The 12,857-nt window shown below is 39.9% G+C and overlaps 1 protein-coding gene across 1 annotated transcript in view; it reads left to right on the forward strand.

The window, feature by feature from the left end:
• LOC132010478 (serine/threonine-protein kinase Nek10-like) overlaps positions 1 to 12,069 on the forward strand; it is a 116,142-nt gene extending 104,073 nt beyond the window's left edge. Inside the window, exons 11-13 of the mRNA XM_059388322.1 lie at positions 1,005 to 1,057; positions 1,143 to 1,198; positions 5,987 to 12,069. Coding sequence (XP_059244305.1) covers positions 1,005 to 1,057; positions 1,143 to 1,198; positions 5,987 to 6,035 — 158 coding nt within the window. The 3' untranslated portion in view covers positions 6,036 to 12,069. The remainder of the gene's footprint in view (positions 1 to 1,004; positions 1,058 to 1,142; positions 1,199 to 5,986) is intronic.
• Positions 12,070 to 12,857: the final 788 nt, after the last annotated feature.

The following is a 12,857-nucleotide window of genomic DNA, read 5'->3' on the forward strand; positions in this document are numbered from 1 at the left end:
GGGCCAACCTGGGGTGGAGCAGGCAAGTCCTGTCATAGCAGGCTGGCTCCAGGCTCGCCCAGCAGAGCCTGCAGGCACGTTGGGGAACACCTTGGCTCACAGCTTTGAAGAGGAGTTGCCAGGACTCATCAGCCTCTTGCCTCCCCTCCACTCCAATCCATTCCCTCTTGTCTCTCCTAAGTGGAGGGGGTTCCTGGGCCTCCCTGCATACACCGGTGTTAATTGATCACAGGAGAAGCTAGCCAACATTGCTTTGGGGGGCACTCAGTTGGGTGAGGTGCTAGTCTATCATCCTTAGAACACCCAGCAGGGTCACCTGTTAGGCGTCTGCCTTCGGCTCTGGTCAGGATCTCAGGGTCCTGGGATTAAACCCCACCCCCACCCCTGTGGGCTCCCCACTCAGCAGGGAGTCTGCTTAAAAAAGAAAAAAACAAAAACAAAAACACTGGCAAAGAAAGTACTGCCTCCTAGCACTAAGTGTGCTGTATTTCCCTCTAGGCAGACATGGAAAGGACCAGGTCTTCATGTCTTTCCCTGTCTACTTCTGCCTCCCTCTAAGAATTCATTTTCTTTCTAGCACACATTAACTGATTTTGCTTGTAGCTTAAGGAGAGTTTTTTAAATCAGAAAACTTGCCCTTTGGGTCATTTGTGTTGGGAATATCCCTCACGTGTCCTTTATGTTCACATAAATGGGTGGGCTCACACATGCCTCTCTAACTTAATTGCCCAATTCTACCCCGAAATCTTTGTGTATTATTTTGTGATGGCTACCCGAAAGGAGCCATTATTAAAGGAAGAGAAACAACAACAACAAAACATTAAAAAATAAAGGAAGAGAAACAAAGCATTTGAATATTCCAAGCAAGGTAATTTGGAATGTGCTCCTCTTCATCAGGACTAAGTTGACCCTGTTTTCACTACAGTTGAGTTGTAATTGTCAACAAAGTCCAACTAAGAAAATGTGAACCGAAGGTCAGACTTCCCATAACCTATCTATTTCAGGTCTATGTAGCAGCTCTGACTTGGAGGAGGGAATAACATATGAACAGATGCAGGTGAGGTTTTTGTAGTGCCTTTGAACAATTTTATTTTGTTGCTTTTAACTCAGTACTAACCTGCATTTTTTTTTTTCAACGTCAGACTGTGATTGAAGAAGTCCTAGAGGAAAGTGGTTATTACAACTTTACATCTAACAGGTGAGATCTAGAGTTTTCTTTTAAATGTGAAAGTTCAGTTGAGATCATTGGATGTTAGATGTAATTATCCTGGATTCCAGAGATTTCTTTTTCCAACTTTTATTTTAAATACTTTTGTAAATCTTGGCTTAGACCGATACAACCATGGGTAGAATATATGCTGCCCATCTTTTGTATGGATGCAGCTGCTATTTTTCTGTTGAAAAGAAAGGGTGATAGCTTAGTGGTAATTTACTCCCAGAAAAAAATAAGAAACATAATGAAATGGAAAAGCATTTCTAGGTTTTTTGTTTTTGTTTTTGTTTTTGAAATTAAGCATTTGTTCCATTCTAGTAGAGCTGTAAACTCGGAGTTCCATCACTGAAATCTACCCATGATTTGTATAGAATGCAGGGGGAATCACTTCTGGTGAATCTAAGATATGCTTCTGGAAGAGGGACTTGTTATGTGTTGCCATTTGCTTACCCTGAGTAAGAAACCTCAGTTTACTGTGTATTATCTTCTAACATAAGAACTATTTGTGCTCTAAAAATATAGTGTTTTATCACTTGTGGCCAGTTCTGATTCCTGCATTTTACTGTTGGGCACAGTGTTGGTCACAAAGATTTGAGTGCAGTTAGTTTACTTGGGAGGCAATTCTGGAAACACTGGTAGGGGAGTGAAGAAATAATTCAGTGAAGCAAGCAAGTAACCCTTGTGGCTGACTGGGGCTAGGTCTCACTGGGGAAATCTGAGAGCCAGTACTAGAACATGTACCTCAGGTATCCACCCCACTCAAGGGCAGAGGGATGTTTGTCCTCTGTCCTGGGGTGTTTGTTCTTACGTCTCCACTGGTTGTTGTTTGCAGCCTTTCCCCAGAGAATGTTAGTTCCCTGGCATTTCTGGCCTTCTGTAAGGGTGAACAGAACAGATTCCAGAGGCCAGAGAGATACTCAGGAAGAGAAATGCAGGCACTGGCAGCTGGAAAGCAGGCCAGCTTGCTGTGGATGAGGGGATCAGGGCACTGACAGTGTCTACACATGAGCTGTTCTTGACTTTTCCAAGGAGGCCCTCACAATCGAGTCCTCAAACTGATCATAAGCAGCCACATCCCCTCTCTCTGTGGCTCCATGTTCTTTCAGTTTGTTCTCTCAGAGTGGCCTTTAATGCCTGAAGGAGCTGCCTTCCTTCCCACTGCTGAAGCTATCTTGTGACCACTATTTAAATAATTCCAGAAGTTGTCTCTAAAGGTATTTGCCATGGTAAGAGAAAGAGGCCTCAAGAGCATCCTGTTAGGTTATTATATGGAAATTAGATTCTTTTTTGAGGTTAGTTCAGTCTCCAACTTTTTTTTTTTTTTACTTCTCTTATTTTAACAAGTTGTTTATATAAATCACACATAAGATTATTCAGCTGCTTGCTCTTTGGGCTTGATAATATATTTCCAAAATACTACCAAATGATGAATAATTCTCATTTTCCAAAGGCATATTATTAATAGAAATCACCATCTTCCTAATTGCTCTCCTCTCACATTCCCTGGAGAGACTTGGAATCTTCATCTTCTATTCTTGGGCTGCATACATCCAACTTTCCTTGAAGAGAATGATTGTCTTTGTTCTCGACTCTTAGCTCCTTATTATTTTAAGTGCCTTTGGCTTAGGGTGGGGGCAAAGGTCACTTTTGTCATAATTTGTCTGCATATTCTCAGAGACTCAGGATCTTGAGCATTGAATGGCTTCTTATTTTTGCAGAAACTACACTAAGTATCAGTGGAAAACTAGGTGTGTAAGAATTTAGGGAAGCTCTTACAAGAGCTCTTATTTTTCCTTAAAACATGATTTTAGTCTTATTTTTAAATTTATTTTTATCCCTTTTCAGTTCTACCCCTAAGTTTTAAAAAATTCAAACATTATTTTTACCTCCAAAGCTGTACTCCTATATTAAAAGACATTGCAAATTTTCTTATTCAAAGGAATAGATAGTCAGATGCCTAATAATGAAGAAAAAAGTTATTTACAGTTATATTCAGAATTGTGCATAGAATATGGAGACATGGTTTTAATGATCAAGTTCAAGAAAAATACATGGATATGACATACATAAGATTTTCTTAAAATGCCCCAAATTAAAGTGAATCACTCACAAAACATTCTTATATCCATGATATTCCCTTTTCATCCTCTTATAACAATGATAGACTATATCTAGAGAGAAGACTTCACAGTTTACTAGTAAGAATAACCCTTTGTTGTGCCTAAAGTACTTGTTTACTGGTGTTCCAAATTGATTACCAAAAGATAAGTCAGCCTCCACTTAGAAGCACCTAAGAGTTCACAAGCTAGAAATACACATATTTCCAAATATGAGCCAAATCAGGTAGTCAGTGATGATTTTTCTATGGTCAAAAGATAGAGGATGCTAAATTCACTGGACATGAACAAAAATTTGGAATCAGAAGAATGTATTTTCCCTAGTAGGTTCCATAGAATAGCCAATATTATCAAAGATGCTAATAGATGCTCCCTGAAAAATAAAATTTTGTGATCAAATACATTTGGGAAACTCTGAAAGTACACTTTTCCAAATTTAGAGGATGTTGACACACATTACCATATCACAGAGTCTGAGATGCGCTGTAAGAAATCTGCTAACCTTGTTTACCCCAGTATTTGTGCAATCTTTCACACACAACACAAGTTCAGAAATCAGCCCTAGCGCTGTGGTTAGAAATGGGCCACGTGGTCTGAACTCCCCGACTAGTCACCAGCATCTACCCAGATCTGCTGCTGTTCTCATTCTCTTTGTCATCATCTTAATTGTTATTGTCATCATCATTGCAAAATATTATTGGTGATGTTGGTCACACAGAGACTTGCATACATCATTTCTGTGTTACTGAAGTTTACCACTTCAGACAGTTCACACTTAGACGCATCTCCCAAACACCCAGACAGGAGCTAAAGCACGAACCCAAGACATGACACATTTTTTTTTTCATAACTTTTTAAATTTTTTTATAAACATATAATGTATTATTAGGCCAGGGGTACAGGTTTGTGAATCACCAGGTTTACACACTTCACAGCACTCACCAAAGCACATACCCTCCCCAATGTCCATAACCCCACCCCCTATCCCTCGCCCCCTCCCCGCCTCAACCCTCAGTTTGTTTCATGACATTAAGAGTCTATTATGGTTTGTCTCCCTCCAGATCCCATCTTGTTTCATTTATTCTTCTCCTACCACCCAAGCCCCCCACATTGCATCTCCACTTCCTCATATCAGGGAGATCATATGATAGTTGTCTTTCTCTGACTGACTTATTTTGCTAAGCGTAATAACCTCTAGTTCCATCCACGTCATTGCAAATGGCAGAATTTCATTTCTTTTGAAGGCTGCATAGTATTCCATTGTGTATATATACCACATCTTCTTGATCCATTCATCTGTTGATGAACATCTAGGTTCTTTCCATAGTTTGGCTATTGTGGACATTGCTGCTATAAACATTCGGGTTCACGTGCCCCTTTGGACCACTACGTTTGTATCTTTAGGGTAAATACCCAGTAGTGCAATTGCTGAGTCGTAGGGTAACTCTATTTTCAACTTTTTGAGGAACCTCCATGCTGTTTTCCAGAGTGGTTGCACCAGCTTGCATTCCCACCAACAGTGTAGGAGGGTTCCCCTTTCTCCACATCTTCACCAGCATCTGTCATTTCCTGACTTGTTAATTTTAGCCATTATGACTGGTGTGAGGTGATATTTCATTGTGGTTTTGATTTGTATTTCCCTGATGCCGAGTGATGTGGAGCACTTTTTCATGTGTCTGTTGGCATGGACATTTTTAGCTTAGGTCCCAGAGTGAATATGTAGTTAGGGATAGAGAGACGCCATCATTAAACTGAAAGCCTCAGGATAAAGCCATTATCCGTTAGCTCTCTTCAGGGACAGTTACTGCAACTATTTAAATAATGGCGAGACTACTTGGACTGTTGTTTAGGAAGCTTGTCTTGGGTAGAAAATGCTGCATTAGGAAAAGGAAAATAGTAACAGAAACAAAAATAGCATCAAGGAGCCCTAAGCAAAGTGGGGGATCCCTCATTTCCAGGCTTCTGGGAAGGGGAGACAGAATGAGTTGAGAGGAAGAAAGCAGTATAAAGACAATAAAATAAGCTCAAAACAAACTTGGCCAGCCCAAAGCATGCTCTATTCTCAATCTTTGCAGGGATGTATGATTATAGTTTACATTTATAAACATTTAGCTTCCTTACCAGAAGGAGACAGCCTAGCATGCCTTAATTTTATCCTTGTTGTTTGTGAGAGTAAAACTGTTTGAATCCTGTGGGTGAACAGACGTCAGACATATCCTCCTTATATACTTAGGGGTACAAGGGGTACACATTAACATTTTTAACAATGAAATCTGCTTTGAAAAGTAAAATTTGCAAAAGAAAAAGAAATCTACAGTTTGCATTGCTCCCCCCCCCCAATTAACTGATAACATGTAAATTAGATGTTTAAAACTATAAGCTACTTTGAATGGGTATTTATTTTTCTTCTCTAAAGGGTTATCATTTCCAACAGAGTTTATAATTTGAGAGTTTATAATTTGAGAAAGACCCCGTTAGCCCCAAAGTTCAGCAAAATGTGGCTTTCTAAAAATGTCCCGTCCTATTATGTTTAGAATCATCTTTTCTTCCCTGGGATTTATTTACATATATCCCCGAGCTACTGCTTTTGAAGTTGCATGTGTGAAGTCAAATATATATGACTATAGTGAACTCTTGCCACTTGTGAATCTTCTAGATATCACTCCTATCCGTGGGGGACCAAGACTCACCCAACCAAAAGATGAAAACCCTGCATTTTGAATGGACTTCGTTTTCCTAGTGAAGTTCAAGCTCTGGACTTCAGCTCTACCAGACACCCAAGGATTGGGAGATGCTGGAAGGGTGTGGAAAAGACAAGACCAGGAAGCCTTGGCCCCTCCAGGGCCTCTCTCTGAAGGTCCTGTGCTAGGTTCTGTGGCCATGGCAGCATGGGAAGGCTCTGCTCCCCGGATGTGGTAGACACAGAATGACAGGGCTGTCAGTGTGCTCCTGGGAGAAAATGCTGCAGAATTCATCTGTGGGGAGAAAACTTGCACATCACAGAACTTTCCTCCAAGTTAAAAAGAAACAACAACAACAACAACAAAAACAAAGTCATATTTTTCAACAGAATGTTTTATATTTAGGATTGCAGAAACTATGTTTAAAGGCATCTAGCCTTCTCTGTATATAAAAATAGTTTTAGAAAGAGAAATTTACAGGCCCCAGAGTAATAATATATTGGGAAATTCATTGTATTTCCCAATTTTTTCCTTTATTTTAAAAGAAATTTAAAATAAGTGATTGAATTTTGTTGTTGTTGTTGTTGTTTTAAGGAAAGGATTGGTTCTCTCTTCACCAGTGGGTGCTAGTGGTCTGAAGACAGTAGACAGTATTTGTAACCTTTGCACAGCCTCTGGGAATAACTGTCAAATTGTCGGATGTAAGTTAGACTAATAGGATATATTGCTGTACAGTGTGTGTATATATATACATCTTTATGGGGGGAGGGAGGAGAGGTTTTGATTAGGCGAATGCTTTGCTGCTAATCAAACTTATAGTGTTTTTAGAGCACTTTGAAGAGTTCATAGAATCTATGAAAGCAATGCAATATTCCTTATTCTAAGTCCCTTCTCACTAAAATCACCTATGTTTTATTGTTTGGGGATTTAAAATGAAAACAAGTTATATAATTAAATGTAAGTCCCTTCTTTATTCATTGAGACATTCCTAAAAAAACTAGAAATCAGAATGCCAGATAGTGTTCCATTCCTAGAGACTTTGTGATGGAAATTTTTTAGATTCTTATTGGGCTGACATCTCTTCAACTGGTTTATAACTGGTGTAATATCCAGAAATGCCCTTATTGCCAAGTCAGACTGCACTTCTAACTGCTTAAAGAACATTTTAATTCTATATAATTAGTAATCTGAAAGCTGAAATTATGCTTTTTATTTACTTCTCACTTAGTTCTGGTATCTTTATTTACATTGATATATTTTTAGCATGACTGAACAGGATTTAGTTCATATATTTACAGTGCCTGAAACATAATAGCCTTTTGTATAGTATAGAAAATCTCTTAATGTGAACCCATGCTACTTTTACAATTTATTTGTTCAACACTTAAAGGCTATCCAAATTTCCTTTAACGAATGCCTTTGAAAATTGCCAATGAATCTTTGTCTTTAAGCCAAATTAATGATTACAAATATACTGTAATTTAAAATAACAGATGCAATTAGAGTAATGAAAAATGTCATTTTCAGCTTTCAAACCAATTCCATTCATATGTGAAATTTATATGTAAAATCAAAATGCTATGATTTTGTTGATTTACCCAGGTAAAATTTTATTCCTAGCCCAACTGAATTTGAACTTGCACTATTATTTTTTATATCTTTTCATATATGGAATGGGCACATTTCCTTGTTGTTTAAGAGGCAGAGGCCTACAAGGGCATAAATTTTAATTGTGATAGAAGCCAATACCTAGAAATAAACCAAGCTGTTGGGATGAAAGTTTGAACAATAAAGTTCTTTCTCAAATGATAATATATTGTCAACAATGTTTAGAAAAGAATACTATTCAGAGGTTACTCCTTGGTTAAAAGAGAGAGAGAGAGAGAGAGAGAGAGAGAGAGAGATGATTTATTTGAAGGTGTTTTTGAATGCATAGAGTTGACCAGAAAGGGAACAAAATGTTTCCATCAAACTATTTCTTTTAGATCATAGACGTGGCATTTATTGTGCTAGAAATCAGTATGAATTAACAAAGATAAACAAATGTATGTCAGCAGCTTTAGGTCTGTCAACTCTATGCTGACAGATGCATTCTTGTGCCAAGAATGTGTTCTGTTTGATTCCCTTCATAGACTATCAGTCGCTGGATTCACGTTCTCCCAGCTCAAGAGCAGGCCTCTAAGAGACAGTTGGGCACTGGTAAGAGATCTGTCTCGTGCACAGAGTCTCATCCCAATAGCGGTGCTGCCCTTTCAAAAGCCCTCACTTTCTGATTTCCCGATAAGAAGCCCCCTGCCCCCACATGAGAACGAGAGTGACCATCTTGTGTTCACTCTCCAAACTGCCTTCTAGTGCAAAGAAGTTGTTAGCTGAGTGTAATAGTCCTCATAATCTTTGCTTGATTGCCTTTACATTTTTTCTCTTTCTCTTATATAATTGTTAATTATTTGTTGTGCAATGATATCCCTATGACTTCGTCTCATTCTCAGTCACTGGATATCGGTATGGGGCAGAATATGAATTAGACTTTTCAGATCACTTTGGATACACAAATGCTTCAGTTAATGATGTTTTGATCTACCAACTCTGTCTGAATATGTGTACTTGAAAACTTAATTTGCTTTTTAAAAGCAAAATGTTCCATTTGCAGGGAAGTCACTGCCGCAGGCATGTGTGCTTGCCAGTTGTTAACCTTGTATTCTCCCAGATGTGAGATACTTCAGTGAAGGTCTCCAGGGAACAGTAACCTGGATACCCAGTGCTCCTGGGTGAATTTCAGGACCTTGCTGGAGAAATGCTGCTGGAGTTTAATGTGGACACTTGTATGGTGCTGGGTGGTGTGCACACTCTCGGCATTTGAGAGCAGAACCTAATTAAGAAACACTGTTATGCATTCTACCCAAATGATGGAAGTGATCAGGAGGTAGGGTCTTCTTAGAGGTACCATCTATGACTAGTAAATACTAAGAATTTTGATGATCAGCAACAGATACAAGACTGGTTGATTGCATGCAACTCCAACAATATCATCAGTTACTTGCCATTCATATTTAAGATGTGGGAAGGCAAGAACGTTGCTTAGTCAGTTGTATCAGTATTAATAGGCATCATATCCGCATCCCTCTATTTGATTGGCTGAACTGCAGATTATTTTTATTATTGTCTCTTTTTCTTTTGTTGGACTGGTGAGGAGCCACATACAGCAAATATGCTGGATTCCTGTAGAAATGGCTTCAGCTTCTTTTTGAAGGCAGGAAAAACTCCTTTGTAAGCTACTTTTATTGCTTGCCTTTTTACTTTTCCTATGGTGTGTATTCATGAACACAGAAATCTGCTGGAGAGGTGACGGAGACCAACCAGGCTGCAGCTCATTGGCATCCGGGAGATACAGCTATGAAGGGCTTGTGAACAAGGGAAGCTCAGTGCTTCCCTCTGGTGACCTTGACTCTTGGGGTGAAATTCCATCTAAACATGAAATTCTTCATGTTCAACAACTAAGTGTGATAATAAGTATATTTTATGTACCTTTAGATATTCCAGATTGTGTCCTTTGATGGAAATGGACAGAATTTCGGATAGAGTATCTTTTCCATTGCAATGTGCTGCTAACAGTATGCTTACTCTTGGATGCCATTTTTCACGTTCATAGGAAGACACGAATGTCTCAGGGAAACAACTTTTGTGATAAAGAAAGAAATTCTTATGTGTGTCATTGCGGTTAAATTGCATATTGTAAATAGAACTATTATGGTTGATTACATTCCTGCTGTGATGTTACTTTGAGATTTGCAAGAGGGATAGGGAGGATTTTATGATTCTGACGGAGTGACTGATGGATATTGCAAATTTACATGTCTTCTGGGTCCATAAACAACAGTTATTTTAAAAATGAACATCACACACCCTAGAAGCATAGCAGCATTCTTGGTCTGTGAGCTGGGTTAGATTTTTTTTTTTTTTAAATACATTCATGCAGTAATGAACCAGTTTTTAACATCTTTAAAAGTTTATTGATTTGATCATAAAAGTGAACTCTATTCTCAACAGAAGACTGAATATTATTTCTCAAACTGTAGCAAGCTGCCTTTTTTCCCCCCATTTTGTGCCATGAAGCTTTGCACTGTACCCAGGACCTGTACTTAGAGGTAACAGAAGTGCTTTCGCTATAGGAAATACGGGACTGTGTAAAGGCTGTCATTTGGAAGTACCTTACCTTTGTTTCCCTCTGAACAAAGATAGAAATTCTGTTGTTTCTAGAAAACCAGTGTCACTTTGACAGGTAATCAGCAAGGGTGAGTAGATGCTTGAAATTGATGTGATGAGCTCACAAGTGGAAAAATTAGCTGAAGGTTTTGCAAACATGTGATGAACCGGTCCCATAAAACCAGCAGAGAGAGGTTTTGAACTAACCTAACAAGCCCAGAGGAACAGCAGCTGAAGGCCTCAGCACCCACAAGTCAGACTGCAGAGGCCACTTATAAACCCATACATATCCTTAATCCATGATTTAGTTTTACATTTCAAGCACCATTTGAGTCAGAATTCTGGAAAGGAATAGAATGCTTATGAATGGCTATTAAAATTTCATTTTCCTTGCCCTTCATACAAGTATGTTTACCTCATACTTCAGTGAGTTTGGAAGGAAATGGAACTGGCTTAGGGAGCAAGAAGGAATGCATGACGTATTTCTATGAACCCCGCATGACATTGAGGGAGGCGAATGTTAGAGATAAAAGATGACTCTTTCAAGGAGGTACGACAGCCTGCAAACAAAAACTGAGAAGTCACAGGGCAAGCAGGAAGCGAGTGGTGTCCCAGAGCCCGGCACCTCCCAGCAGGCCAGTCCCAGGGTGGCCGGTGATTGGCACGGGACTTGGCAGTTCCTGATGCTTGAATGATTCCTGCCCCTGGGTTCTTCTGGAAGCAGCGGGTTGGGTTTTTCCCCCCGACGTGCAGTTACTGAGGGACTGGGTTCCACCGAGGAGTTGAACACCCAGAAGAGTAGCCGATGGGCCCCTAAGGCGCCCTGGTAATGTGTTGGTCCAATTGTTAGGACCGGATCCCTGTGAAGCATTCCAAAGACTTTAGACTCCTCTCAAGGACACCGTTTTGTCTGCCATTCAGTGAATGTGTTTCCACTGCTGACAATATGTTTGCTTCCCCATCTTTTATCCATGGCCTCGGGCCTGTTTTTCTAACAAAACAAATTTTGCAAGAGATATATGTGGGCTTTAAATAGATAAATGCGGGCAGATCTGAATACATTTACACTTGGCTAGATTCGAAAAGCAGCATTTGCACGTATTTCAGTTGTTTGTGAGTAAACCAATTGATAATCAAGCTATGGAAAGATGCCATCATTTTGCTCTTCCAAAATGGGAAACAAAAATCACTTCAAAGGAAAATCTTTCGAGTGCATTTTGTGTACTGACATTTAGTGGATCAAAACTGAATTAGGATGCTTCCTGTATTCTGTTGTTCCCAGTGGTGAGTTTGGGAAGATCAAAAAGAACAGAAAAATATCCCCTGGGGGGGAGGGGGAGTGGAGTTTCCCATCTTATGTGACCCAGAGCTTCCGTGTTCTGGGCAGCCACAGCCCCACTGCACCCACAGAATGGGAAACTATCTTCAATTTGCTTTTTCTCCCTTAACTTGCAGGAGCATACCCTTTTCTGTTCTAGTCCCATCTGCAGGCCTCTTTCCTGTCTGTCACATGCCCCAGCTGCCGGTTCCTCCAAGAGGAGGAAGTGCACAGCTACAAGGCTTCCTGTTGGGGACCCTGTGTCATTAGAGGGAATGTGTGGAGTTTGGGGACGGTGCGCAATATGGAAGGCAGAGGGATGATGGGCTTCTTCTGTCCTCCCAGACCTCCAAAACGCTGCTGCTGGGAGCACACTGAGGCTTCAAGGTGACAAATTCTGAGGCCCCTGAAGAGAAGAAAAAGGCAATGCCTCTATGAAAGATTTATATGAAAGATCCAAGTGGCCTTTATTTTTGCTATTGCTTATATATGCTCTGTAAATTGCTAAAGAAAATTAAACATGTATTTTCAATCTTATTGGAAAAGAATCTCTCTTTTGTCAAGAGTTTATAGCAAATGGTCATCGGTTTTCTCTGACCAACTCTCTCAATCTGTCCTTTATGCTTATGAGTGTTTCGATTAAAAAAAAAAATCATCTCCCAAAAGGTGATCATTTATGTTTATGCTCAAATATGTCCCACAGCTTTAATTGGTGGCAACTCTCTACTGCCACCAATGTTGCATAACATGTATTTCCAAACTTAGTGACTTAAAAGGACAAGCATTTATTATTTCTCAAGAGTCTGTAGGTCAGCTGCATGTTCTGTTGATCTGAGCTGGGCTCCTTCATGTGTGTCTAGTCAGTTGACAGTTGCCTGGTTCTGGATGGTCTAGATGGCCCCAGATGGGACAGGTCAGTTTTCCCCCACATGTCTCTTACACCCTTCTGGCAACCTAGCCCAAGTGTCTTTTGTGGTGGCAGCAAGGGCCAGTGCAGAAATCCAGGACTCCCCTGTCAAGCTTCTACTTGCATCAGGTTTTCCCAATTCCTATTGGCCAAACAAAGCAGATACCATAGTTAAATTGTGCATGAACATGATAAGGTAGATCAGGTCTTTATCCCTGTGTAACAAATTGCTATAAGCTTAGCAGTTAGAAATGACGCAAATTCTTTTATCTCAAAATTTCTGTAGGTCAGAAGTTTGAGCATGTTTTAACAGGGTCCTCTCATAGGCTGGAATCAAAGGATGAGAGGGAGGCTGGGGTCTCATCCGAGGCTTGGGATCCTCTTCTAAGATCATGTGATCTTCAGTTCCGTGTTTGTA

Source organism: Mustela nigripes, chromosome 2, assembly GCF_022355385.1.
Source record: "Mustela nigripes isolate SB6536 chromosome 2, MUSNIG.SB6536, whole genome shotgun sequence".
NCBI lineage: Eukaryota > Metazoa > Chordata > Mammalia > Carnivora > Mustelidae > Mustela > Mustela nigripes.